Below are 25877 nucleotides of genomic sequence, written 5' to 3'. Positions count from 1 at the left end.
GGCCGCGCTTGGCTGAGCTCGCCGCCTTCCTTCGGTTTTTAATTTGCGAGGCCGTTGCGGATTGGCGGAGGGCGCCGGCTAATGGGGAAAGTCGCTCCTTTTCCAGCTGGCTCCGGCGGCTTTTGAACTTTTCTCCCCCTCGGTTTCTGAACGGCGGGAGCGGCATTCCCGGGGACCGGGTTGTGTGGGTGGGGGTTAGGCGTCGTTCCCGTCCCCCTCTCCCCCCCACCCCGGCTTCTCAAAGGCGCAGCAGTCCTGCAAGGTGTAGAGGTTGGGGATGGCGGAGACAGACAGACAGACAGACACACACACACACACACACACAAGAAACGCCGCGTTTCTTCCTGCAAAGCCCTTCTGGCGTCAAGCGGAACTCTCGGGTTGCCCGAATGGCTTTGCAGGAAGAAACGCGGCTGGAGGCGCCAGGACGGTCCTGGCTGTGGGGCGCAGACTCGGTAAAAGCTCTCTTTGGTTCCCTCCTCCTCCCCCTCCTTCCACAGTCTGTGTGACGCTGCCGCCAGGCTGAGATCGGCGTATAACACGCAGGCAGGGTTTAAGCTTCCAATTTTAGTTTTAAAACTGCGTGTTATACGCTGATAAATACGGTAAGTCTACTGCTATTGCTATTGCCTGATCTGCATTTTTTTAAAATTGAAGAGTGGCTGTTTTCAGTATGGAAAGTTTGTACACTACAGGTGAAACTCGAAAAATTACAATATCGTGCAAAAGTTCATTTATTTCAGTAATGCAACTTAAAAGGTGACATTAATATATGAGATAAGACTCATTACATGCAAAGCAAGATAGTTCAAGCTGTGATTTGTCATAATTGTGATGATTATGGCGTACAGCTCATGAAAACCCCAAATCCACCATCACAGAAAATTATAATATTACATGCAATCAATAAAACAAGGATTGTACATAGAACAATATCGGACCTCTGAAAAGTATAAGCAGGCATATGTACTCAGGACTTGGTTTGGGCCCCTTTTGCAGCAATTATTGCCTCAATGTGGCGTAGCATGGAAGCTATCAGCCTGTGGCACTGCTGAGGTGTTATGAAGACCAGGATGCTTCAATAGCGGCCTTCAGCTCTTCTACATTATTCAGTCTCATGTCTCTCATCTTTCTCTTGGCAATGCCCCATAGATTCTCTATGGGGTTCAGGTCAAGCGAGTTTGCTTGCCAATCAAGCACAGTAATCCCATGGTCATTGAACCAGATTTTGGTGCTTTTGGCAGTGTGAGCAGCTGGAAAATGAAGTCAGAATCCCCATAAAGATCGTCCGCAGAAGGAAGCATGAAGTGCTCCAAAATCTCCTGGTAGACAGCTGTGTTGATCCTGGTCTTAATGAAACACAGTGGTCCAAAGTCCCTGTTGCTCAGTGGTCCAAAGTCCTCTTTTCTGATGAGAGCAACTTTTGCATCTCATTTGGAAACCAAGGACCCAGAGTATGGAGGAAGAATGGAGAGGCCAATCAAACACAGTAATCCCACTGTCATTGAACCAGGTTTTAGTGCTTTTGACAAAAGTTGCTCTCATCAAAGCCATTTGTTTTTCGGGATGAGCCTCATAATATTCCAAAGTATTCAAAATCATTCTCATATTGTCTTTAATTTGTCTCTTTGGTAAAAAAAAAAAAAAAAAAAAAAACATTTTGGTCTGAGTGGATAAAGCTATTTAAATATTTTTTTAGTCTCTCTGCTAGTATGGATGCAAAAAGCTTATAATCTGAGTTTAATAAAGAAATTGGTATATGATTCTTAGTTTGTGTTAAATCAGTTTCCTCCTTGGGTAGCAATGCAATGTATGCTTCTGACCATGATTTCGGTATTCTACTCTCAGATATCAATTCATTCATGACTTCTAAGAGTGGGAGAGTCAAGGTTTCTTCAAATATTTTGTAGAATTCCACAGGTAGTCCATCCAGACTACTCATGTAATGAGTCTTATCTCATATATTAGTTTCACCTTTTAAGTTGCATTACCGTGTTTCCCCGAAAATACGACATGTCCTCATAATATAGCCATGCCACATTTTTCTGGTGGGCAAAAATATAAGCCCCCTCCCCCCGCATATAAGCCCCCTGGACAACCCCCCACCTCTGGCCAGGTACAGCGCCGCTCACCAACCTAGCAGTATCCTGAAGGTGCCAAGCTGTGTGAGCCCCTGTTCGCTGCCGCCCGGCTCCCACGGCTTGGCGCCTTCCAAATGACAGTGAATGGCGCTCTGCACAGCTGGAGGGGGGGGTTGCACGAGCGGCTGTTTTGCTGTCACTCACCCGCCTCCCAGCTCACGATGCATGGACCAGTTCTCATTACGGAGCCAGGGCACCTCCGTTGCCGCCGCCGCCATCCCAGCCTGGCTTTTTCCACGCCTTCCAAACTGAGTCTTTCGGCAGTGGCCGCTCTGGGTGCACGCTCTATGGTTGCGCCCAGAACAGCCACTGCCAAAAGACTCGGTTTGGAAGGCGGGGAAAAAGCCAGGCTGGGATGGTGGCGGCAGTGGAGGTGCCCTGGCTCCATAATGAGAGCTGGGCCATGCATCGTGAGCTGGGAGGCGGGTGAGCAACAGCAAAACAGTCTCTCGCGCAACCCCGCTCTCCAGCCGTGCAGAGCGCCATTCACTGTCATTTGGAAGGTGCCAAGCCGCGGGAGGCGCTCCCATGGCTTGGCGATATCTCTAGGTCAGTGAATGGCGCTTTGCCCAGCTGCAAAAGGGGTTTGCAGGGTGGCTGCTCATGAGCGTGGTGCTTCATGGCTGTTGTGTTGCGCTGCTGCCCAACACTGCTCCTCCCCCATAATAAAGCCCAAGCCATATTTTGTAGGTTAAAAAGAAAATAAGACCCTGTCATATTTTCGGGAAAACATGGTACTGAAATAAATGAACTTTTGCACGATATTCTAATTTTTTGAGTTTCACCTGTAAATTACAGTCTGGAAATAATTGTTCTGTGTGACATTCATTCATTCATTCATAAATTTAGAAAACTAAGATTTTCTACTGAAATGAACCACAATTGTTAGCTAAATATTCATTTCAGCTAATCCCTGGATGTTATAGTCTCGTTTATTCCTCATTTGCATATCACTTCCATTTTATAAACTGTGTCACTATCACTAGATACAAACCACAAATTGCACATAAAGGTAATAATTAAATCTGCAATGAATACATTTAACCTGATGATACAAACCAAAAGAAAATTGTAGCCAAGTACATTGTTTTCTGCTGGCTTCAGTTAAGAAAACCTGAGATAGGTTTATTAATTGATGTACAGATCAATCTAAAATGATACCTATTAGATGGAACTTTCTGGAAACAGAAAGTGTGCTGTATATGTTCCAAATAACTGTAATTTATACAGTAATTATGAATTACACTAACATTCTTTTCATACAGTAATGCAATATTGCACCGGGTAACATTACATACCTCATGTAGTATATAATTTGTAGACCAGGAACAAATTTCAGGAACAAAATTACTCATGTCCTTCGAGCAGAAAAGTATAATTTAATACTGATTAATATTCTTCCCCTCTCATCCGAATTAAGATAGCTTGAAGGTCTGAAAATGTTTATACTGAATATTACCCAGGGTTAAGACATTTAATTGGGTGATTGATTCACATACCTGGACTTCTAGCATCTCTTAAGCAGGTTGGAGATTCCATATGAAGTAAGGCTTCTGCTGCTTCAATTGTCTTATCTGAACAGTGCACATTGCTGCCATGAACAGATGCTTCCACTGTAAAAAATAAACATTTGTTTGACAAATATTGTGAGCCAGAAGTTTCATATGCCATATCATTTTATTTATACACATTGTTTTTGACAAAAATTAGATATATATTCTCATTTTTTGATGTGAGAATGTACTACTTTCTTTTACAAACCTCAAAATCTAAAATCCAGTGCTTAAGCTATCATACCAAACCAAGCACATGATAGCTTAGGGAAGCAGAAACCTAGTTTACATAGTTCTAGAAAATTAAGGCAAAAATATACATTCTGCATAAAGTTCATCATTCAAGAACAGCCTACTTTATTCAGTCTCTTCCAGAATAAACAAACAAGCAAAAAAATTAGTTAGCATACTGTACAACTGTATAAAAAGGATGAACCATTCCTGGTCAAATTGTACGCTTTGAAGAATCCCTAAAAAGCAGAAGCTGACATAATGTATGCACGTTACAAACATATACCTTTACTGGAGTGTCTAGATTTTTGCAGTCAACTCTTATATCCAACATTCAATCCACAAGAATATATATTTATAGAAATCCACAAAGATGTGCCAGTAGTCTAACATACGTTCTGAAGTACTAAATCATAAGATTAGTGATGTCAAATTTTAAAAAAATAAGATGGTTCAATTAATCCCCTAAAAGACATGCATATTTGCATTTAAAAGGTAATCTATAAGTAATTTTAGAATTCTAATTGTCTATTTACATCATTATGTTTAATCATTATTTCAAAAGAACCAACTTAAGAACATCCATGATCCTTACCTTCTTTACTGTTCACACTCCTAAACAAATGAATCAGATAAAGATTAAGCTCTTACAAGCCTAATACCAAGTACATCAATTTAATAATCTGATTAAAATTTAGATTATGACAAGTAACCCATTCCATATTAAAAGTTTTTCTATATTAATTTACTAGCCAGTTTAATTTCTGTTTATAAAATGTGAGGACTAATCTAATTTCAAGGGCATAAAAAACAAAGATGTTAGTTTAAATTATCTGCACAAATGTAGAGACCAGCATAATCAATGCAGCATTTTTTTCTTTTATTGGGGGAGGAGTCTCCTTTCATCTTTTATTTTCCTCACAGACACACTAGATTTATTCAACTCACACCATTCCTTAAAATACAAATCCAAACTGGAATTTTGTTCATTTAAATGTAAAATTGTACCCTGACTTTCATTCAGAAACTTGTAACATGGCAACTTCTGGGGAAATCAATGCAGAGCCAACAACTGAAGTGAAAAGAGGAATCTGTGAATGGATTGGAACTCCTCTCCAGATGGAGAAAACGGGGATCAGCCACCAGTTTGCTCCACACAAAATCTCCTTGCAAAGAGAACATAAAATAAATATTTCCAGCAGGTTTGAGATTTCTGGGAGTTGGCCATTTTGCCTAAGGCAGGATTCAGCGCCTTCGAAGGGGCACAGGATGTTCTCTCTTAACTACTTTAAGAAGCTGCTTATTATTTCCTTGTGAAGAACCTTCTGAAGGGCAAGTGAAAGGCACATTTCATTAGAAAAGGAGATTCTCCTACCTTGGAAGAAAGAAGTTCTATGTAAATTTAGGGATTAAAAAAAAATAACGTTAACTTTTGGAAAACAGCAAAAGGGAGACCAGAATGTTGATTTTGAAAAGTTAAAGAGATAGACTGATTTGAAAGTATATGAGGTGTTCAAAATTTTATAAATATATGAAGATTTTGAAATTAATTGACAGAAATTTAAGGAAAAGTTTTGTTGACTGGAAAATGAACAATTGTTAAGATGACTTGAAAGTTGAGTTTCAGGGAACCAGAAAGGACTAACCATTACAATTAAAGAAGCAGCAGACCAGTAATACAATAGATCAATACTGTTTGACTAGAAGAATTCAAGGTTGTTTGCCAACAATGAACTCAGAAATTACTTACAAGATTGTATGGTATTATAACCATACAATGTATATAGAATAGGATATTGAAGAACAACGCATCTTACTGGATAAAACAGAAACTGATGCCGATTTGAATGTGGATTTTTTTTAATGCCAGATTACAAAGGGCTTAAATATTTTAAAAAATTAAACAAAAGGAATTTAAAATGAACTTATTTGATCAGGGCTAATATATTGTGATTTCTGATAGATATTAATAAGCACTGAATGACAAGATTTTAAAAATCTGTTTACAAAAAGGGAGATTATTATTTTTTGTTTCTTAGAGAAAAATGATAAATTGGAATACAAAATGGACTTTACTAGATTAAGGTTAAAATGTAGTATGTTTCAATTTCTGGTAGATCTTAGTAGATTTTTGCAATTTATAACTGAATGATCAGTTTTTATTACAGGTAATTCTCAACTTAATGACAATTGAGCCCAAAATTTATGTTGCTAAGTGAAACATTTGTTAAGTTAATTTTGTCCCATTTTATGACTTTTCTTCCTACAGTTGTTAAATGAATCATTGCAGATGTAGTACCATGGTCGTTAAATGAATCTAGCTTCTCTGTGGACTTTGCTTGTCAAACATTTGCAAAAGCTGATCACACGATCCCAGGACACGGAACTGTCATAAATATGAACCAGTTTCCAAGCATCTGAATTTTGATCATGTGACCATGGGGATGCTACAATCGTGAAAAACGGTCGTGTCACTTTTTTCAGTGCTGGTGTAACTTTGAACAGTCACTAAATGCACTGTTGCAAGGCAAGAACTACCTGTATATTATTAATAAGGGATAAGATAGGGTAAGATAGCTATTGAAATATTAGAGAAGGTGTTAAGTTATTGAAATTGTATATTCTAATCTGGAGAGAAGAGAACGTTATCTTTTAAAAAATCTTTGTTTCTTACATTTTCTTTTCTTTTTCATTTTGTATTTCTTTTTCTTTACTTTATATATTCACAGTTTGTATTTGTCTTATATCTTTAAATCCTTAAAATCATCTCAAGAAAAATTTGTAACATATACCTTCAATCATTATTTTAAAACTGATTTTTCACTAAACTTTTTTCCACTTAATTAACATTTGCCTCGTATATTGTTTATACTATAATATTTGCTTACTTAAAAGGGGGAGATAGTTAATGGCTAATGTTTAAGGTCCAGTAACACTAAAAACACCTTATTTTATAAAATATTTGATATTTAACAACCAATACAGAAAAAACATATATAGCAAATTTTGGTCTTATATCAGTGGAAACTGTTAAAATCAGCAGCAAATAGTACCACCTGCTGCATATTATCTATACAGGAAGGTGAACACAAACACATTCACATTCTCTTTCTCTCTCCACTTGCTCTTTCCATTTATGGAAATCTATTCAAAGCTAAATCCTTCCAGCTGAGCTGTCAGCATCTAAAGATATCTTTAGAATAAGCTGGATCACTTATCAACAGTGCTGGGGAAACTAATGAGGATTCAACTGGTGCTTCGTTGTTAGAACTGTTAACTATTCTGTTAACTTCAAAATTCCAAATGGAATATTAGACAAGAAAAAACATGTTACTCATTGCCTTTTCAGATCCAAATCATGTAAGAAAATTGCCTCCAAAAAAATCGTGGAAGAATATTTCAATAAACAACTCCATTTTTCTAAAACAGCTTATGTGGTATCAGTCAATATCATTACCAAAGAGCAAGGTTTCAAAACCAACTCCCCAACTATAACAGTGGAGACGAAGGCAAATAACTTTTATGAAAAAGGACAGGCCTATATGCACACAAAATTGCCATTCTTTTCAAATATTTATAATAAGATGGCTTTCAGCATGCACTTTGATTATTACCTCAGATACAGTTTCAAGGTTTATCTCTATGTAGTAGCTAGAAATAATTCAATAATCATACAAACCACATGCATCTGTTAAAATTAAGCTTTATAATTTTCAGTAGAACTTTCTGCTGGCTAACTATAAATAATATTACTCATCAAATATAAAAGAGCCTATAGGGAAATGAACAGTCATCATCCTTATCCAAAAGGAGACTCAATCAATTCTAGAATTAGTTACTAGGAAAAAAGTATAATATTTTCAAAGAAAAAGTTCTCAATATACTCTTCCAATGCCTACCACTCTGCATTTGGGAAGGTCTTTATTATTCTAGACTAGGGGTGTCAAACCCAAGACCTGTGGACCGGATCCGGCCTGCGGGATGCTTAGATCTGGCCCATGGGCCCACCCTGGAAACAGCGAAGCACCGGTCTGCGGTGCCGCAGCCAGTGAAAAGGGAGTTAAAGGAGGCCGCAGGCAGCCTCCCTGAGTTGTTTTCGCTGGCAGAGGGCTGCAGGGGGCCTAACAAGCAGAAAAATGTAGAATTTTTTATTCCTCAAAATGAGAGCTAAATGACTGCCATGAATTAATTACACATCTTCAAATCTTCCTTGTTCACTCACCACAGAGAACCAGAATTAGGAAAGACGGAAAATGGTTTGAATCATTGATCTGTCAGATTCATTTTAACCATGTTTATTAAATACAACCAGTGATTGTATTTACAATGCATTCTAAGCCACAATAAAATAAACTGATTAGCATTTAGCACAATCCTTATTTATTTGGAAGCTTTTGATTTGGATGTAACGAGAAACTATAATTAACTAAATCATCCCACTTTTACAGTCCTGAACTTACAATGGTAACTAACAGAGACCACTCAAATTTATGAGGGACCATCTTAGAGGTACTTACAACCCAGTTCTGAAATTCCAAAAGTCATGATCCCTTATGATTACATGTCAGGCTTTCGGCAACTGGCCCACATTTATACCTGTTGGCAGCATCCCAGAATCACATGATTCCATTTTATAACATGTCTGCTGAAAACTTATATTTACTCAAGAAGAGACTCTCTACTGTCAGGATGCCCACCCTCTGGAACTGATTAATCCATATTAAATTGTGTCCCCTGCCTCCAGTCTTACAAGGCAGATAAGCAGTTTCTAAATAAGATATATAATTTAATTAACCATTCTATGATCCCACAAAAAATTAAGGTGAATACTTAGACTTATGGAAGACTCACTACTTTCAATTTTAAGTAAATTATTATTTTTTATTTGGAACCAGTGTGTGGGTGCGTTCTCTTCTAATGTACTCTTGAACAAAATAAGCAGACTAATTGTCTCTAAACAACAGGTATTTTCAACGTTCCTGTCAATTGATACTGTATTCTCACCAATAACAAGGGTATACTAATAATATTAAATGAAATATCAAATAACTGTAATGATATATATTAAATATGCAATAATACAGCTTAGCATTATATATAATTTTTAATTATTTAATCAAGACTTGTAAAGTCTTATTATCCCACTGTTATCCCTCAATTTACCACAAGGGACCAAAGCTGAAAGATAGCCTGCTTTAGGCTACAAATTTAAGACAGATGGTATTTGAAAAATAAACTACTAAAGTGTAGACCAGCTTTTAGCTACTACTTTAGATTTTAATCTTAATATTGCTACTTCACCAGCAATATGTTAATTATAATAGCCTATTAATTGCAGTATAATTAGTAATAAGAGTATTGTAGCTGCAGTTTACAAACAAGAAAAAGTTCAAAGAATGCATTTTCCAAAATAACTAATTAAATATCGTTATCAATATAATTGTATAATGTATGAATTTTTCAGGTGATATTATTCTAGTTCCACAATAATTAAATTCAAAGATACAGGACATTTTAAAAAAAAAACTTAAAATCATATATTTAAATTGGTGTCTATATGCATCCTATGAATTATACCATATTGTATGTTTTAATCACTGCATACTACCATGAGGTCTCCTTGTATATATGAATAAGGGGAACAAGAAAGCACAAATATAATGTGTTTGATTAATTACAGGCAAACCACTAAAAGATGTTTTTAAAACTTTGATACTGTTATCTCCATTGCTATTGCTGATACAATTCAACACTCACACAACTACACATGAATCCAGAAATAACCAATTTATCCCTCCCCCTCCCCCCCCGGCAAATATTCCTCTTTTTTTCCATAATTCTTTTGTTTGAAACTAGAGGAACCAATTAAGAGTAAACTAGCATTGTGGATTAAAAGATCTAAATTTTGTCCTATTAACAATAGAATCATGGAATCTAAGCTCTGAGCCTCCTTGAGCAATTTCTTAATGCTATCATTAAGAATGTTTGTTGAAACAAACCCTCAATAACAAAGCAAAAGTTTTGACCAAAATTGAAAATCTTATACAACATAATACTGAACTTTTATTAGCACAACTGAATATTAAATTTACCTTGAGTATTACGTGTATATAGAGGGAACTGGTATGTTTTATCAGTGATATATCACTTGACTCTTGATCACTAAAATGAGTACTTTTTCCAAAAATTGCAGAAATATAGATTTGATCCTTTCTCCATATATGACAGCAATATTATAAAGTTCAACAATATTGTAAATAATACACCACAAAATGGAACAAATTTTGAAAGTTTTAATTCAGAATAATTTATATTAAATTTCATCAATAATACATACATTCAAAATATGTTGAATTGGCATTGGTATACAGATTCAAACATTTATGTGCTAATCAAATTGTAGGAATTTGCTTCAATGTCTAGACTCTAGATAAAGTAAATCTGATGTAGAATTCAAATCTATCTGGACATCCTGTCTAGACTACAATACATGGAATTGTACTACATCCAAAGTTAGGGCTTTAGAGTTTATATTTTGACATATAATCTATGTACAATTCACATTAAACATAGTCCTTGTTTAGTGACCAAATTGTGACTGGTAACTTGGTCATTAAGCAAAGTAGTGAAACATAATTTTAGTTTGATTTTTCTTTGCTTTACAGACCTAGGAAGGTTGTACATGTGAGGACTGATTGTAAAGTTAACGCTGCCATGACTGCAAATAGTTGCTAAATGTGGAAATCACTAAGTGAGGCATACCTGTATTGTCTTAATTGGAATTGGAATTGGAATTGGAATTGATTTTATTTGTAGGCCGCCCTTTTCCCTGAGGGGACTCAGGGCGGCTCACAGAAACCAGGGAGAGGGGAATACAATACAATACAGTACTAAGACGACAACACATAATAAAATAATACGCAACATGCATACAACATTCGGGCGGGGTAATGGTCCTTATCCCCAGGCCTGACGGGCGAGCCAGTTCTTCAAGGCTGTGCGGAAGGCCTGGACGGTGGTGAGGGTACGGATCTCTACGGGGAGTTCGTTCCAAAGGGTCGGGGCCGCTACTGAGAAGGCCCTCCTCCTTGTGGTTGCCAGCCGACATTGGCTGGCCGATGGGATGCGGAGGAGGCCCAACCTATGAGATCTTATAGGCCGTAGGGAGGTAATTGGCAGAAGGCGGTCTCTCAAGTATCCAGATCCACTGCCATGTAGGGCTTTATGGGTGGTCAATAGCACCTTGAAGCGCATCCGGAGATCGACAGGTAGCCAGCGCAGCTCGCGGAGGATAGGTGTAATGCGGGTGAATCGGGGTGCACCCGCGATCACTCGCGCGGCTGCGTTCTGTACTAGCTGAAGTCGCCGGATGTTCCTCAAGGGCAGCCCCATGTAGAGCACATTGCAGTATTCCAGCCTAGAGATCACGAGGGCCCGAGTGACTGTTGTGAGAGCCTCCCGGTTCAGGTAGGGTCGCAACTGGCGCACCAGGCGTACCTGGGCGAATGCCCCCCTGGTCACAGCTGCTATATGATGGTCGAATGACAGCTGTGGATCCAGGAGGACTCCCAAGTTGCGAACCCTCTCTGAGGGGTGTAGAATTTGACCCCCCAGCCTGAGTGTTGGATTAATGGCCGAATTTTTGGGAGGAAAACACAACAGCCACTCGGTCTTTTCTGGGTTGAGCACAAGCTTGTTAATCCTCATCCAGTCCATGACGGCTTCGAGTCCCCGGTCCATTACGTCAACCGCTTCATTGATTTGGCACGGGGCGGACAGATACAATTGAGTATCGTCCGCATATTGATGGTATCTAATCCCGTGCCTACGGATGATCTCTCCCAGCGGTTTCATGTAAATGTTAAATAGTAGGGGGGATAAGACCGAACCCTGCGGCACCCCATATTTTAGGGGCCTTGGGGACGATCTCTGCCCTCCCACTAACACCGACTGCGACCTGTCCGAGAGGTAGGAGGAGAACCACCGTAACACGGTGCCTCCCACTCCCACCTCCCGCAGTCTTCGCAGAAGGATACCATGGTCGATGGTATCGAAAGCCGCTGAGAGGTCAAGGAGGACCAGGATGGAGGGATGTCCTTCATCTCTGGCTCTCCAGAGATCATCCATCAATGCGACCAAGGCGGTTTCAGTGCTGTAACCGGGTCTGAAGCCTGACTGGAAGGGGTCTAGATAGTCTGCTTCCTCCAAGGACCGTTGGAGCTGGAAGGCCACCACCTTCTCAACAACCTTCCCCAGAAAGGGGAGGTTGGAGACCGGGCGGTAGTTATTAAGGACAGCTGGATCAAGGGATGACTTCTTCAGGAGGGGTCTCACCACCGCCGCCTTCAGTGCGGCGGGGAAGTTCCCCTCCCGAAGGGAGGCGGTTACTACCGCCTGGATCCAGCCTCGTGTCACCTCACTGCAGTTAGAAACCAGCCATGAGGGACACGGATCCAAAGCACAGGTGGAGGAACTCACAGCTCTCATGGCCTTGTCCACATCCCGCTGTATTTTTTCACTCACAGCCTCTCACTTTTTCCTTCTTTTAATGACTTGATTATGTTATCCAGCTATCTTTAAAGTTTAATAGACATATTTTGCTAGAAAATGGATATGAAATACATTGCAGCAGTGGTCCCCAACCTTTTTTGCTCCATGGACAGCAGTGGTGGTGGCAGGGACAGGCTTCTGCATGTGCAAACTACCGTAATCCCGTGCATGCACAAATAAAGCTTTGGGTGCTTGCCTACCACTTGAACAGATCAGGGGGCCATGGACCAGTACCAGGGGTTTATAATACAGTAACCCTACCTTATTGTATTATATACTTTTAATTAAGGCAAAATTTGTAACTTATGTGTGCCCTAAGTGTTTTTTTCACAAGGCTCAGAAAAGAGGGATTTTACAGGGGAAAGAATACAAAAGGAACTATAGTCCCTGAAAACACAAACAGGAAAAAACATATAGAAATCCATACTTATGGTGAGGGAAACATAGACTGGGGGGGGGGGGGCACGCTCTCTGACACAAACACCTGCATTTCTTTCCTCCGGAGGTTTAATCATTCCCTTATTTCATGAATTCTATAAAACTGTTAAAATAACACAATTCTACTGTGTTTTAAGGATTTCAAGGGTTTCTATTAATTATATTGTCTTTCTGTTTTTATTCTTTATTTTTACTATTTTGGACATGACTCCAGGTCTGTGAATTGTGTAGATTAAAAATGTAAAATAAACGAATCATTGCTGAAGTACTAGGATCAGGAGTAGGTACTAGGATTAGTAGCTACAAATCGTACTAAGTACTAGGATTTGTACCGAAAAAGATAATAGAAGTTCAAACTCCAGGCCTAAAATATATTAAATGTCAGAGTAGTACAAGACCCTCTTCCAAGGATCTTGACTGTATCTTCCCCACCATGAGTTTTCTAAAGACTAGTGGCATGCAGTTATATCTAATTCACTAGCTGCTTTGTTGGAACTGGATGTTTGCATTCACTGCTCCATTTGTAACATATAGGAAAAACAATTATGAAAATTAGACAAAAATAAAAACATTAATATAACATTACTTGTTTGTCATGGAAACTTAGAAATTCATGTCAGTGTACATATCCATTTGAAATGGGAAATAACTCTTCTAAAATAATTATAACCACAGCTTTAAAATCCTAAGAATAATGAGCAAGAAAATATGAATTCAATTAAATTCATATTTTAATCTGTTTTCTTGTTCATGATTAATAAATTAAAGACGTTAAAAGTGGAGCATTATATACACTGAAATAATTATAAGCATTCAAATGAATAGCCTTTGAAATCAGTATTAAAATTCAGTTTTACAAAACAATTTTACCTGTTTCTGACATCATTATTTTGTAGCCAGTCTATGCCTCTCCCAAACTATTAGTTTTCTTGTTTTTTTAATGTTTTATTTCAACCAGGCTCTCTTCCTCCTCCTTTTGTTATTACTCTTATTTTTTATTCCTTTTTCCACCTACTTCTTATATCTATTCAATGAAAAACCAGTCTTTTTACTACCACCTTGATTTCTGATACATTTCTATCATTTTCTCTTTAATTGCACATGGAAAACATTTATATTATGGGCAACCACTTCTGCAAAGCTTCTCTTATAAGATTTATATGCTGCGTTTTATCCAGAACTTGAGATAGGCAAGGCTGGAATCTCTCTTCACTTATCCACTCAAAATAATTCTTAACTGAGAGAGAATGAGTAGGCCAAAGTCAACCAATTAATTTCCATGGCTTAGGAGGGACTTCAGCTTAGTTTCATAGCTTAACTACTGTAGTATACTGGCTCTCCTTGCCCTCTAGCTCTGAACTGTATGTTTCAATATATACTTTCTCTCTAGTGTTTCGAGTATTAATAAATTTTTAATAATATTGCAATAAATTAGCCAATGAATTAAGTCATTCTTAGCAACTCAATCGAAGTAAAATAACAGGTATTTAATACCAATCTCTATTGCAGTAGGTGGTTTTGCTGTGCAGATTTTTTTTTTATGAGGAGGGGATTGGCATTATACATCATTCCTAAAAGCCATGCACTCTTATTTTGTTCTTGGCATCAGGCAGGAGGCAGTCATGTATAAGCCCTAGACAAAAAAAATACCTAATTACAATATTCCGTTTGCACTGGTCTTTTAAAAGCAGTACAAACATTTTGGAGCTGGATTCACCAGAAATATTTTGGCCTATAGAAGCTCACAAACAACTCACCAAAAAAAAAACAGGCAAGAAAAGAATGCCTAATATCAACTCATTCATTCATATGCATGGGGATACAATTCAAAAGCCGAATTTCAAAAATTTAAAAGGAGTCAGAAAGGAATGGAATAACAACCATTAAAGTTTATTCTCTATTGAACGAAACCAAAATATTTTTTTAAAACTGTTCAAGGATGGATCAACACAGGCTGCCGAGCTACATCGTTTTAATCTGCACACAGAATAATTACGATGGCTAGAAAGACACTTCAATTCTCCGCCTCTATCCCGCTTCACTCACACCAGCCCCGCCCTCACTTCCGTATTTACAATCCTTCCTCTTCCCTCCAATTCCGTGCTTGCATTGTCAGCGCACAGAGAACCGCCACTCAATTCTTCCTCCTTGCCTATTGGCCTAAAGGAGAACAGCCCCGCCCAACTAAGACTTCAGCGTTCAGATTTCGAACATCCTTGACAGACGATTGGCCGACGAGCCCGTCTCTCCCTCCCCTCACCCAGCGTACACTGACTCCTGAGGGAGCTCCGCGCTTCCGCTATTTTTTTTTGGGGGGGGGGAGAGAAGGGGGGGAATGGATTCGGTCTCCTCAATAAAAGATAATCGCACCCCTCCCTCAGAGAGCCGGACTCCCGGGACCGCCACTTGTTGCCCCCGACACCCCGTGGCCTCAGGCGGTTCCCACATCCTCCCTGTGAGAAACAAAAGTTTAGCAAGCGGGCAGGACCAGGGCGAGGAAAACTTCGAAGTCACCGAAGCCCGCTGCCAGCGCCTCTTAATCATACATGGGAGGAGGTGGAGAGGAGGCTTCCGCCCAGAAGATGCTGCAAGGAAGGCGCCTTCCCATTCCTGAGCAGCCTGGCGCGGATGGCGGGCGCGGAATTGCAAGCGCTGCTCTTCCTGGTTCAGGCTCGAAAGCCAACAGCAGAAGCAGCGGCAACCCATACGCGCTCCCTTGCTTTGCCCCGACAGCAGCGGCGGCGCTCGCCCGCCCCAAACGCGCACGAACGCAAAGCCCCACATTGCGGGCGCAGCGCGGTCAGGTTGCTAACGCGGACAGCACGCCAAGGTGATCACTTCCTGGATTCGTCCTCCCTCCATTACTCCGGCGCTAGTGCCGCCCCCGAGAAGAGCCCGCGAGCAGCGTGCGCAACTTCCCTCTCGCCTGGCCCACCCTTCGCCGCTTCTTTCTTTTAGGCCGCCCTCCCCGCCGGAGAGCCCCACCGGATCACGTCGCCGCTTACCGGCGCGGATGAGCAGATCGAGCTGATTCGTGGGCCCCTCATGCAGGGAAGTCGCCATGTTTATGCCGCTGGAGCAAGCGGCGGCGGCGGCTTCGCATTGACCCGCAGGGGCTTCCTCCCTCTCCGGCGCACGCGCTCCGGCGCGCAGCCCCGCTTAAACGACGGGCGCGCGCTTCCGCCGCCACACCAGTCGCCGGGGACCTCGCTCGGCCGGAGCCTGCTCTGCACGCTCGCTCCCGGCCAGCCACGCCGAAGCCACCGCTCGGCTCGCTTCTCACCCTCCCGCGTGGATCGGCAAGCAAAGGCCCGCGGAAAAGCGCTTCCTCTCAGGCAGGGCGCACGCGATCCTTCCGCCGCCAGCCTCGCAGACAGGAAGTGTCGGGCGGGCGCTCAGCTCGCGCCCTCCCCTCAGGAGCCAGAAGCGGGGAACGAGCGCGGCGGATCAGGCAGGCGAAAGAGGAGAGAAAATGGCCCGCCAGCCTTTCGGCCTTTTCCGCTCACCGTCGCGGGAAGGGATCCACCTGCTCCCAAGGCTGCCCGGCTGAGCTTCCCATTTCAGGAGGTCTGGCGGAGCGCAACTCTTGGAGCGGCTCGCTTCTCCTTTACTTTTCGCATCTTCATGGTTGGAGAAAGGAGGAGGACGTGGCCATAGACGAAGAGCCAACTTTTCATTCTTTCTTCGGCGTGGACGCAGCTTCTTTGGCACGGTTGCCTCCTGCTCCTTCCAGTCTCTTTGCAAGGCGGCACCTGGCTCGCATCGTCGGCAGTTGTTCAAGCTTGCACCCCACATTGTCCGGAGTTCTGGAATCCTGAAACAGTCCGAATTCTGCAGGCTGTGAATTCAGAGTTACATTACCATGAAAGTGCCGTGCACTATTTTGTCTTACTTAGAGTCCCACGGTTCTGCAACCTTACCACGAGGCAGATTTTTTTCCCCCCAAGAACTGATGTTTCTTAAATGTGAGCAATGGTAGTGTACCCGTGAGAAGGAGGAAGAGAGTTACAATACAGTATTACAAACTGTCAAGTACAAGGAGCAATTTTCAAGGTGGTTGTGTTATTCCACTTATTTTTAAGCATCACACTTCATTCACTTCGTGTTTAATCTCTCCATTGTTGACAACAGTTGCTGCCAAGCTTTTGTCCACATCAGTAGACAATCTGCATGTCATGCAAATCATTTGCATATTTTCTTACATGTAGCTTTTACCTATGACATAAAATTGATAAGATGAAGTGAAATATTATGGAATTGCATTCAAGAATTACTGTGGAACCGTTTCTCAAATTCAGCCACTAGTACAGTACAGCCCATAACATGATATTGTAAACAGTATAGTATATACAGGTTGTAAACATATCAGTCACATGTTTTCCTACTGCTGACTCTTCCAATTTATGGTTTAACATGAATCCTCCCCCCAAGTTATATTTGCATTTTTTCCTTAATATTACTGCCAGAAGCCTCACATCAAATATTTTCCTTTATAGAATTTTACTATTCAGTTATGTACATTAAAAGGCTACTGTCTGAAAAAGAAGACAGCTGCTTCTACTCAGTTTGAATCCTTTGAAGCCAGTGAGTCACCAAAAGGTGTCCACATGTGTATTTTTGCAGGTATCCCACTGATTACACTTAAAGTCACTTGTGAACATGCATGATATTCCACACAACTGACTTAGAAAAAAAATTAGATGTTTAGAATAAGAATGCTTTTGAATTCCATGCAAATCTACTCCAATGGGACTTATACTCTCAATTACACAAGTACTCAATTGCAGCTTTAGTTTATAGAGATAATTTGGCTGTTTTTCAAAGCAATTTTATTTCAACAATTTCACTTTTGGACAAAGTACAAATACCTACTAAATGCTTACATCAAAAGATTTATTTCCTGGAGTTGCCTTACCTACTCCATAACTTTGCATGTAACTTAAAACGCAATACTTAGGCCCATGAAAAGCAATGAACTTGAGAATTTTCTCCATTGCACCCTCTTTTGTGCAAAAGGAAGGATAGGTATCTGCAAAGAGGCAAAAGTAGCAAAAGACATCACATTTGTGTGATGCCACAATTTGCCTACTTTGTTAGATGTTTGACACAAATCTTAATTGTAGCATTGGTGTGATGGCCTCATTTGTTGCTGATACTGCTGAAAGGGCTAAACTAGGATTTGGGGAAGAGAGTTGGCCATTTCTTTTTCAGTAATATAAAACACTAGGCATGGTTTAACATTCTCATATGTTAAATTAACCAACCAAACAATTCCAGAATTCACGTTGACTCATTTTACTGGCTAGTTTTATTTTAAACAAGCTTCCTATTAAGTCATAACAACAAAGCAAGAACCAGCAAGTTCAACTCAGCCTTGACTTTTTTCTTTCTCTTACTGAAATGCATAGGAAAAAAGAGAGGCATACTCAAGCTCAATGCTTTACAGAACCTTTTGTATGGGGTCTCTTTCAAATCAAGCATAGTGACTACATGGGCATACCCACATGAGTTTTTGTGGCAAAAATACAGAAGTGGTTTTTCACTGGTTTCTAATAAAATTGTTTTTTCACTTCCCAGTCAGTTACAGCCCTAATGTTCACCAAAGGTTCTCCATCCCAGCCGAATCAGACAAGAACTTGCTTGGCTTCTGAACTCAAGAAAAGGAAAGCAGCATTGCTAAAAACACTCAATTTTCCATTGCCACCAAATAAGAATTCCTTATTAAAGCTACCTGTCAGATCTAACTGAAAAATTAAAACTCAGATTAAATCATACTTTTAGATAGATTCATCATCTAAATGAATCTGTATTAACAAATTTTAAAGCATAGTCAGTTTTATATATAGTAGGGAAACATTTTGAATATTGGCATTAAACATCAATGATAAAACATTATAGTATTACAATATTGCTATTTTAGAATAATAATTTACATAAAGTACAAATATAATTAATTCTAAGAAGTTGAAAAATCCAGAGAAAGAATGCTAAATTTATGTTTAGGTCATTCATAATAAGAAAATGCAAGTGTGGAATAGTTACAGGATTTCTTTCCGTAATATTTTTAAATAGTAAGCAGCCTGGGGGCAAAAGAAACTTGTTTTAGAATATACCTGAGAATTTCTTATTAATGGGGAGTGTTTTTATAAATATATATGGTTATAGACAACTAGGAAAAAACATACATACCAACACTGTTCCAGAGCAGTTTTTCCCCTCCCATAATGTAAACTAAGGAGAATTTTTTTAATTATCCATGTTTTCATCAAGGTCTTCTACCTCCCTGTGGCAACAATATCTTAAAGTTAAAAGAAAACTTTATTTGTGCCACAGGGAGGATTTCTGATGCAATATAAAGAACATAGAAAAGGAGACAAATGTTTAATACTATCATCAGATTAAAAACACCTGTCTCTGGTGTCCTGAAAATAGCAAATTCTAAAAGAATTAGTGGAAACTTTAACAATTCCATTTTATATGAAGTTCTTCAAACATCAAACCAATTTTTTCTTATTAAACTGTGCTTAAAAATAACACATGTCAGTATCAGTCCTGAATAAATTGTTTACATAGAAATTAATATTTCAAATGTATATTTCTTAGAACACACTGTTCATAGTGCAGTAAAGTAGGTTGCATCCATTTTGTCCCTATTTTGAAGAGATGGCATCTTGCGTTGTTGAAGGAACAATGAAAATAGCTCATTAGAGCAAAGTAGGAGACAATTTTTGGTCATTCATTTTTATCCAGGGGCCTGTACCACCTTCCCTGTACTATTGCCTCTATAGTTTTAGGAAATCTCTCTTCTACAGAATAAGAGGAAGGAGAAATCAATAAAAATAATTATCTTATTAAGGAATTCTGGATCCAATTCATTAAAAAACACCTCTATAAATGCTATTTTCACAGAGTAAAATAAAGTACTAAAACAGGAAGTACTGTCTAATTACAGAACTTTTTAGTTTTATTCATGATGGGATTATATCAAATCTAAGGGATCATGCAAAATAAATGTTGACAATTTCTATACGTAAGAAGACAAGAATATTGATAAAGCTTTATAAGTCAATAGCATTAATCCCTATACTTATATATTTACAAGAATTTTCTTCAAAGAATCATGATTCTATCTAATTTTTAGCTAACTAAAAGATTCTGTAATTAATATAAACTGTTGCTTCTATCTAAAACCTAAACTTAATCTTAAAAGTCAACATTATTTATTCTTACTAACAGCAACAAATCTTTGGTGATGTGCTGCTAAATAAACATTGCTTACTGATTGCTTCAGGCAATGACTGTTTGAAGGTACAAAGGTGCTGAAAAAGTAATTTTGCAACCAAGAAGTGTGTTCACAACCTTTGCAGCATCTCTGTCACAGTCACATGTTCACTATTACAGTCAGTTAGTATGTGTTGTCCTGTGTCTGATGCATTTTTTTCTTGTTTTATTCACACACATAATGCCAAGATTGCTTAAACAATCACTTACTGAGCTACCTTTTGGGGGAGCAAAGATCTTCCCCTACAAATGCTAACACCAAGTTAATGAGCTCAGATACATGCCTTTAATTAGCTGGCTGGTAACTGCTTCCTATTACTGACAAGACTTTAATCACTTTCACACTTTCTGCTTTTGTTTGCCTCCTAAATAGCTTGTGCCTGGGATCTGGGAACATTCCCTCTGATGTATATCTGCTTTGTATGCCTGTTTATTCATGTAATCCCTTCCTTTACAGTGAATGTAAATACAAACATTAATTCCCTTCTTGTTAATTATCCCAATGCTCAGTTGAATATTCAAAGGCCAGAGGAGTGAGAGAAAAGGAAAGCTGAAGTAAAATCATCTAGAAACGAAGTTGCCCGTCTCAAATATGAATATCACCCATAACACTAAACTATAGTTACTAAACTTCAGTTTCATACTAAAGTATTTTTTTAAAAAAATCCTAATTTAGAAAAAAAAACTTCCATACTTACCCCAACACTAAATTTACATGGATGTAAATCAGAGATTTAGTGATAGTTTTTTAAATTTATTAATATATAGGTCAACTGCCCAGCATCACTACCCCCATCTGTTCATGTCCCAAAGGATTGTTGTTCTTCAAGTAATTTTTGTATATAAATACTGATTACTGTATTTCCTAAGAATTTTTCACTGTGACACAAAACAGTGATATTTGAGAAGCCCCCAAAGTATCTTGAATATATAATTTCTACAATTACTCATACAAAATCTTACACTAAGGGATTTTTTTACAAAGTTAAAAGTTTCCTCTGTCCAGTCATGATCAACTCTAGGGGCAGTGTTCAGCTCCATTTCTTAACCATTATCTGAAGATGCTTCTATAGTCATGTGGCTAGCCTGACTATACAACAAGGCGCACGGAATGTTGTTACCTACACACCAAACTGGTACCTATTTATCTACTTGCATTTGCATGCTTTTGAACTGCTAGATGGGCAGGAGCTGGGACAAGTAACAGAAGTTCATCCCATCAAGCAGTGCTTGGGTTTCAAACTTGGGCTCTCAGCTTTCCAGTTGATAAAGTCAGTGTCTTCAATTGCTTTAATTATTGAGCCATCACTTATTTTATCTCAGTATCTGAAAATCCAAGGCTTTTTGTGAACTTTAAGATCTAATTACATAATTACTGGTCTCCGTAAATAGCAGAAGTACACTTTTAGGGCTTTGGAATATAAATATACTATACCTATAAAAAGCAATATTGAACTTGTTTGATCTTTCATGAAGATTTTTTTATATTACCCCCTGAATTGCTAGCCCTTAAAGGAAACTTTTTAAAAATATATATTACATTAGCACAGATTCCATTAATGTCCATATAGATAATACCATATTAAATCACAATATTTGCTTTACAAGCCAGACAAACTTCTTATAAATCTCTTCATATATCTTAACTAAAATCACAAAAAATAAATTTCCATAAATTGCATTATAGCTTTCTTCTGCATAAAATTCAGTACAGCCTCAATTTAACATGCCATGGGGTGGAGGGCGGGGGTAGTTACAGATAATCCTTGACTTACAACCATTTGCTTAGTGACTGCTCAAAGTTACAATTACACTAAAAAAAGTGACTTATGACAGTTTTTCATACTTAACAACCATTGCAGCATCCCCATGATCATGTGATCAAAATTCGGATGCTTGGCAACTGGCATGTATTTATGATACGATTGCAGTGACTCGGAATCATGTGATCACCTTTTGCGATCTTCGATAAGCAAAGTCAATGGGGAAGCCAGATTCACTTAACAATCATGTTAGCAACTTAACAACTGCAGTGATTCACTTAATAACTCTAACAATATACCTCTAGCAATAAGGGCATAAAATGGGGGCAAAAATCACTTAACAAATGTTTTGCTTAGCAATGGAAATTTGGGGCTCAATTGTGGTCACAAGTCAAAGTTGCAGCCATACTGTAAACATCTGTTAAATCTGAATTTTTTATATCAGCTTAGCATTTGCATAGCTACCAAATTGATCTAACTAATGTAAAATAATTGCAATATTTGCAACAAAACCTGACATTATTCTGTTAAATTATACAGTAATCCTTGACTCACAACAGTTTGTTTAGTGATCATCCAAAGTTACAATGGCACTGAAAAAAATGTGACTTATGACTGTTTTTCAAAGTTACAACCTTTGCAATATCCCTAGGATCATGTGATCAAAATTCGGACACTTGGCAACTGGTTTGTATTTTTTACCATTGCTATGTCCCAAAGTCATGTGATCATCTTTTGTGACCTTCTGACAAGCAAAGTCAATGAGAAAGCCAGATTCACTTAACAACCAGATTACTAAATTAACAACTGCCGTGATTCACTTAACAACTGTGGCAAGTAAGGTCATAAAGTGGGCAAAACTCATTTAATAAATGTTTCACTGAATAACATAATTTTTTCGCTCAATTGTGGTTGTAAGTCAAGGACTACCTGTACAGTATATTTAATGTTTATTTAACTGTTTACAGTTCATTTAATGGTTTGTTGTGCTTTCACCAGCTATTCATGCTAAAGTTAACAAATTCACAGATGCATGTACACATCTCAGTGATGTACCGTAAAGCCTTAATTTATTAGACCTCAGTTTAATGGACCTCAGCAAAGGAAAACTTTTTTTGTTCAGACTTCTCCATTAATAAGACTATTATCCATTAAACTGGGGGTTTGTCCATTATATCAGGATTATAAATGGATATGCCAGTGATACAATTGTGTAAATGATGTAATTTGACATCTTTTCAGATATAAAGGATACCTTCAGCCATATTAAATTGGTTTTGTTGTCATATGATATGATTGTTTTGAGTACTGTAGTGTGTCGTACAATTCAGTATGCGATGTGAACCTAGTTACTATTCATCTATAAACTATAATATATTACTTCCTGCAAGATCTACCCTCAGTTAATCATAATTCATAAGAAGTAATGATATTTTTAAAGCAATACATTAATTGACTAATACCTTCCTTTAAGGTTTGCTTACACAGAGCAAAAACTAAATAAAGGGGTATAACAAATCTTGAAATTACAGCTTTTCTTTATGAAAATGCAGACTACGACTCACACGTAGTCTTGAACTATTCGTTAAGTAATGTTAAGTTACAATAACACTGAAATAGTGATTTATGACTGGTGCTGTCACAGCATCCCCAGTCTTATGACAAAATCCCTAGCCCTAACACAGTCAAAATTTCAGCAGCCGGCATACATTTATGACAGTGGTGGGTTCCGGATCCTTTTCAAACCAGTATGGTAGGAATGGGCCTGGCAGTGTCCACATGGACGCACATGCATCTTAGCGCCTTCGCGATGCTCCAGCTGCTCAGCCGAGCGTTGTGCAAGCGCTGTATGCACCCTGCGCAGAAGTGCTGAAGACTTAAAAGACCAGTAAGGAGCTCAGGGAGACAGGTGGACCCTCCGGAGCACTGCACCAGAACGGTATCCGGTGCTCCAGGCAGGCTCCGGTACACCCATACCGGGACATACCGCCTGCAACCCACCACTGATTTATGATGGCTGCAGCATCCTGAGGTCACATGATCACTATCTGCAACCTTCTCAGCTGGTTTCTGACAAGCAAAGTCAATGGGGAATCTGGATTTGCTTAACAACCACTTAATTCACTTAACAACTACAGTGGCAAAAAAGTTCGCAAAACTGGGTGTGACTCACTTTACAGTCGCCTTGCTAAACAATAGAAATTCTGGTCCCAAATGTGGTCAACTTAGAATCACAATTGAGCCCAAAATTTATGTTGTTAAGTGGAAAATTTGTTAAGTGAATTTGTCCCATTTTACGACTTTTCTTGCCACATTTGTTAAACGAATCTCTGCAGTTGTTAAATTAGTAAAATGTTAAATTAATTTGGCTTCTCCATTGACTTTGCTTGTGAGAAGGTCGCAAAATGACTCCTGAACACTGCAACCATCATAAATAAGAGTCAGTTGCCAAGCATCTGAATGTAAATCACATGACCACTGGAATGCTGCAATGGTCATAAGTGCAAAAAATGGTCATAAGTCACTATCTTGACCCCTTCCAGTCCGGCTTCAGGCCCGGTTACAGCACAGAAACCGCTTTGGTCGCATTGACCAATGATCTCTGGAGAGCCAGAGATGGAGGCCATGCGTCCATCCTGGTTCTCCTTGACCTCTCAGCGGCTTTTGATACCATCGACCATGGTATCCTTCTGCGACGACTGCGGGAGGTGGGGGTGGGCGGCACTGTTCTGCAGTGGTTCTCCTCCTACCTCTCGGACAGGTCGCAGTCGGTGTTGGTGGGGGGGCAGAGATCGTCCCCGAGGCCCCTAACTTATGGGGTGCCGCAGGGTTCGGTCTTATCCCCCCTACTATTTAACATATACATGAAACCGCTGGGCGAGATCATTCGGAGGCACGGGATAAAATACCACCAATACGCGGACGATACACAGTTGTATCTGTCCGCCCCGTGCCAACTCAATGAAGCGGTGGATGTGATGAACCGGGGTCTTGAGGCTGTTAAAGACTGGATGAGAGCTAACAAACTGGTACTCAACCCGGACAAGACCGAGTGGCTGTTGTGTTTTCCTCCCAACAATTTGGCCGACGTTCCATCACTCAGGCTGGGGGGTCAAAATTTATACCCCTCAGACAGGGTCCGCAACTTGGGAGTCCTCCTGGACCCACAGCTGAGTTTCGACCATCACTTGTCAGCTGTGACCAGGGGGGCATTTGCCCAGGTTCGCCTGGTGCGCCAGTTGAACCGGGAGGCCCTCACAACAGTCACTCGAGCCCTTGTGATCTCTAGGCTGGAATACTGCAATGTGCGCTACATGGGGCTGCCCTTGAAGAGCATCTGGCGACTACAGCTAGTCCAGAACGCAGCCGCGCGAGTGATTGTGGGCGCACCACGGTTCGCCCACATAACACCGATCCTCCGTGGGCTGCGCTGGCTACCTGTTGGTCTCCGGGTGCACTTCAAGGTCCTACTTACCATTCACAAAGCGCTCCATGGTAGTGGATCTGGCTATTTGAGAGACCGCCTTCTGCCAATTACCTCCCTCCGTCCCATCAGATCGCATAGAGTAGGCCTCCTCCGAATTCCATCCGCCAGTCAGTGCCGACTGGCGACTACGCGGAGGAGAGCCTTCTCAGTTGCAGCTCCGACGCTATGGAACAATCTCCCCGTGGAGATTCGCACCCTCACCACCGTCCAGGCCTTCCGCACAGCCCTCAAGATCTGGCTATCCCGTCAGGCCTGGGGATAAGACTTTACTCTCGCCCCTCCCGAATGTTGAATGAATGTTGTGTTTTTACCGTTAATTATTTTTACTCACATTTTCTTTTTGTGTTTTGTTCTGCACTCCCTTCCCCTATTATTGTAAGCCGCCCTGAGTCCCCTCAGGGAAAAGGGCGGCCTATAAATGTTTAATAAAACC

At 39.8% G+C, this 25877-nt stretch overlaps 1 protein-coding gene and 1 long non-coding RNA gene across 7 annotated transcripts in view; both read right to left on the bottom strand.

Annotated features, from left to right (window-relative positions):
* ELF2 (E74 like ETS transcription factor 2) overlaps positions 1–25877 on the bottom strand; it is a 50316-nt gene that overhangs the window by 10734 nt on the left and 13705 nt on the right. For 5 of the 6 annotated variants that reach the window (XM_014061765.2, XM_087724376.1, XM_014061767.2 and 2 more), the window contains one exon: positions 3641–3754. In XM_014061765.2, the coding sequence (XP_013917240.2) occupies positions 3641–3754 (114 nt within the window). Of the gene's footprint in view, positions 1–3640; positions 3755–15918; positions 16072–25877 lie in introns of those variants that run through there. The other variant, XM_014061768.2, reaches the window with a different exon arrangement.
* Positions 16858–21244, bottom strand: LOC148043830 (uncharacterized). Its single transcript, XR_015697884.1, has 2 exons — positions 19103–21244; positions 16858–17128 (listed from the first exon to the last, which is right to left on the bottom strand). It is a non-coding gene; the product is annotated as an uncharacterized LOC148043830 (long non-coding RNA).

This window comes from Thamnophis sirtalis, unplaced genomic scaffold, assembly GCF_051295495.1.
Source record: "Thamnophis sirtalis isolate CommonGarterSnake01/CBP01778 unplaced genomic scaffold, rThaSir2_p1.2 scaffold_10, whole genome shotgun sequence".
Taxonomy (NCBI): domain Eukaryota; kingdom Metazoa; phylum Chordata; class Lepidosauria; order Squamata; family Natricidae; genus Thamnophis; species Thamnophis sirtalis.
This window is presented reverse-complemented; position numbering and strand designations above follow the sequence as displayed.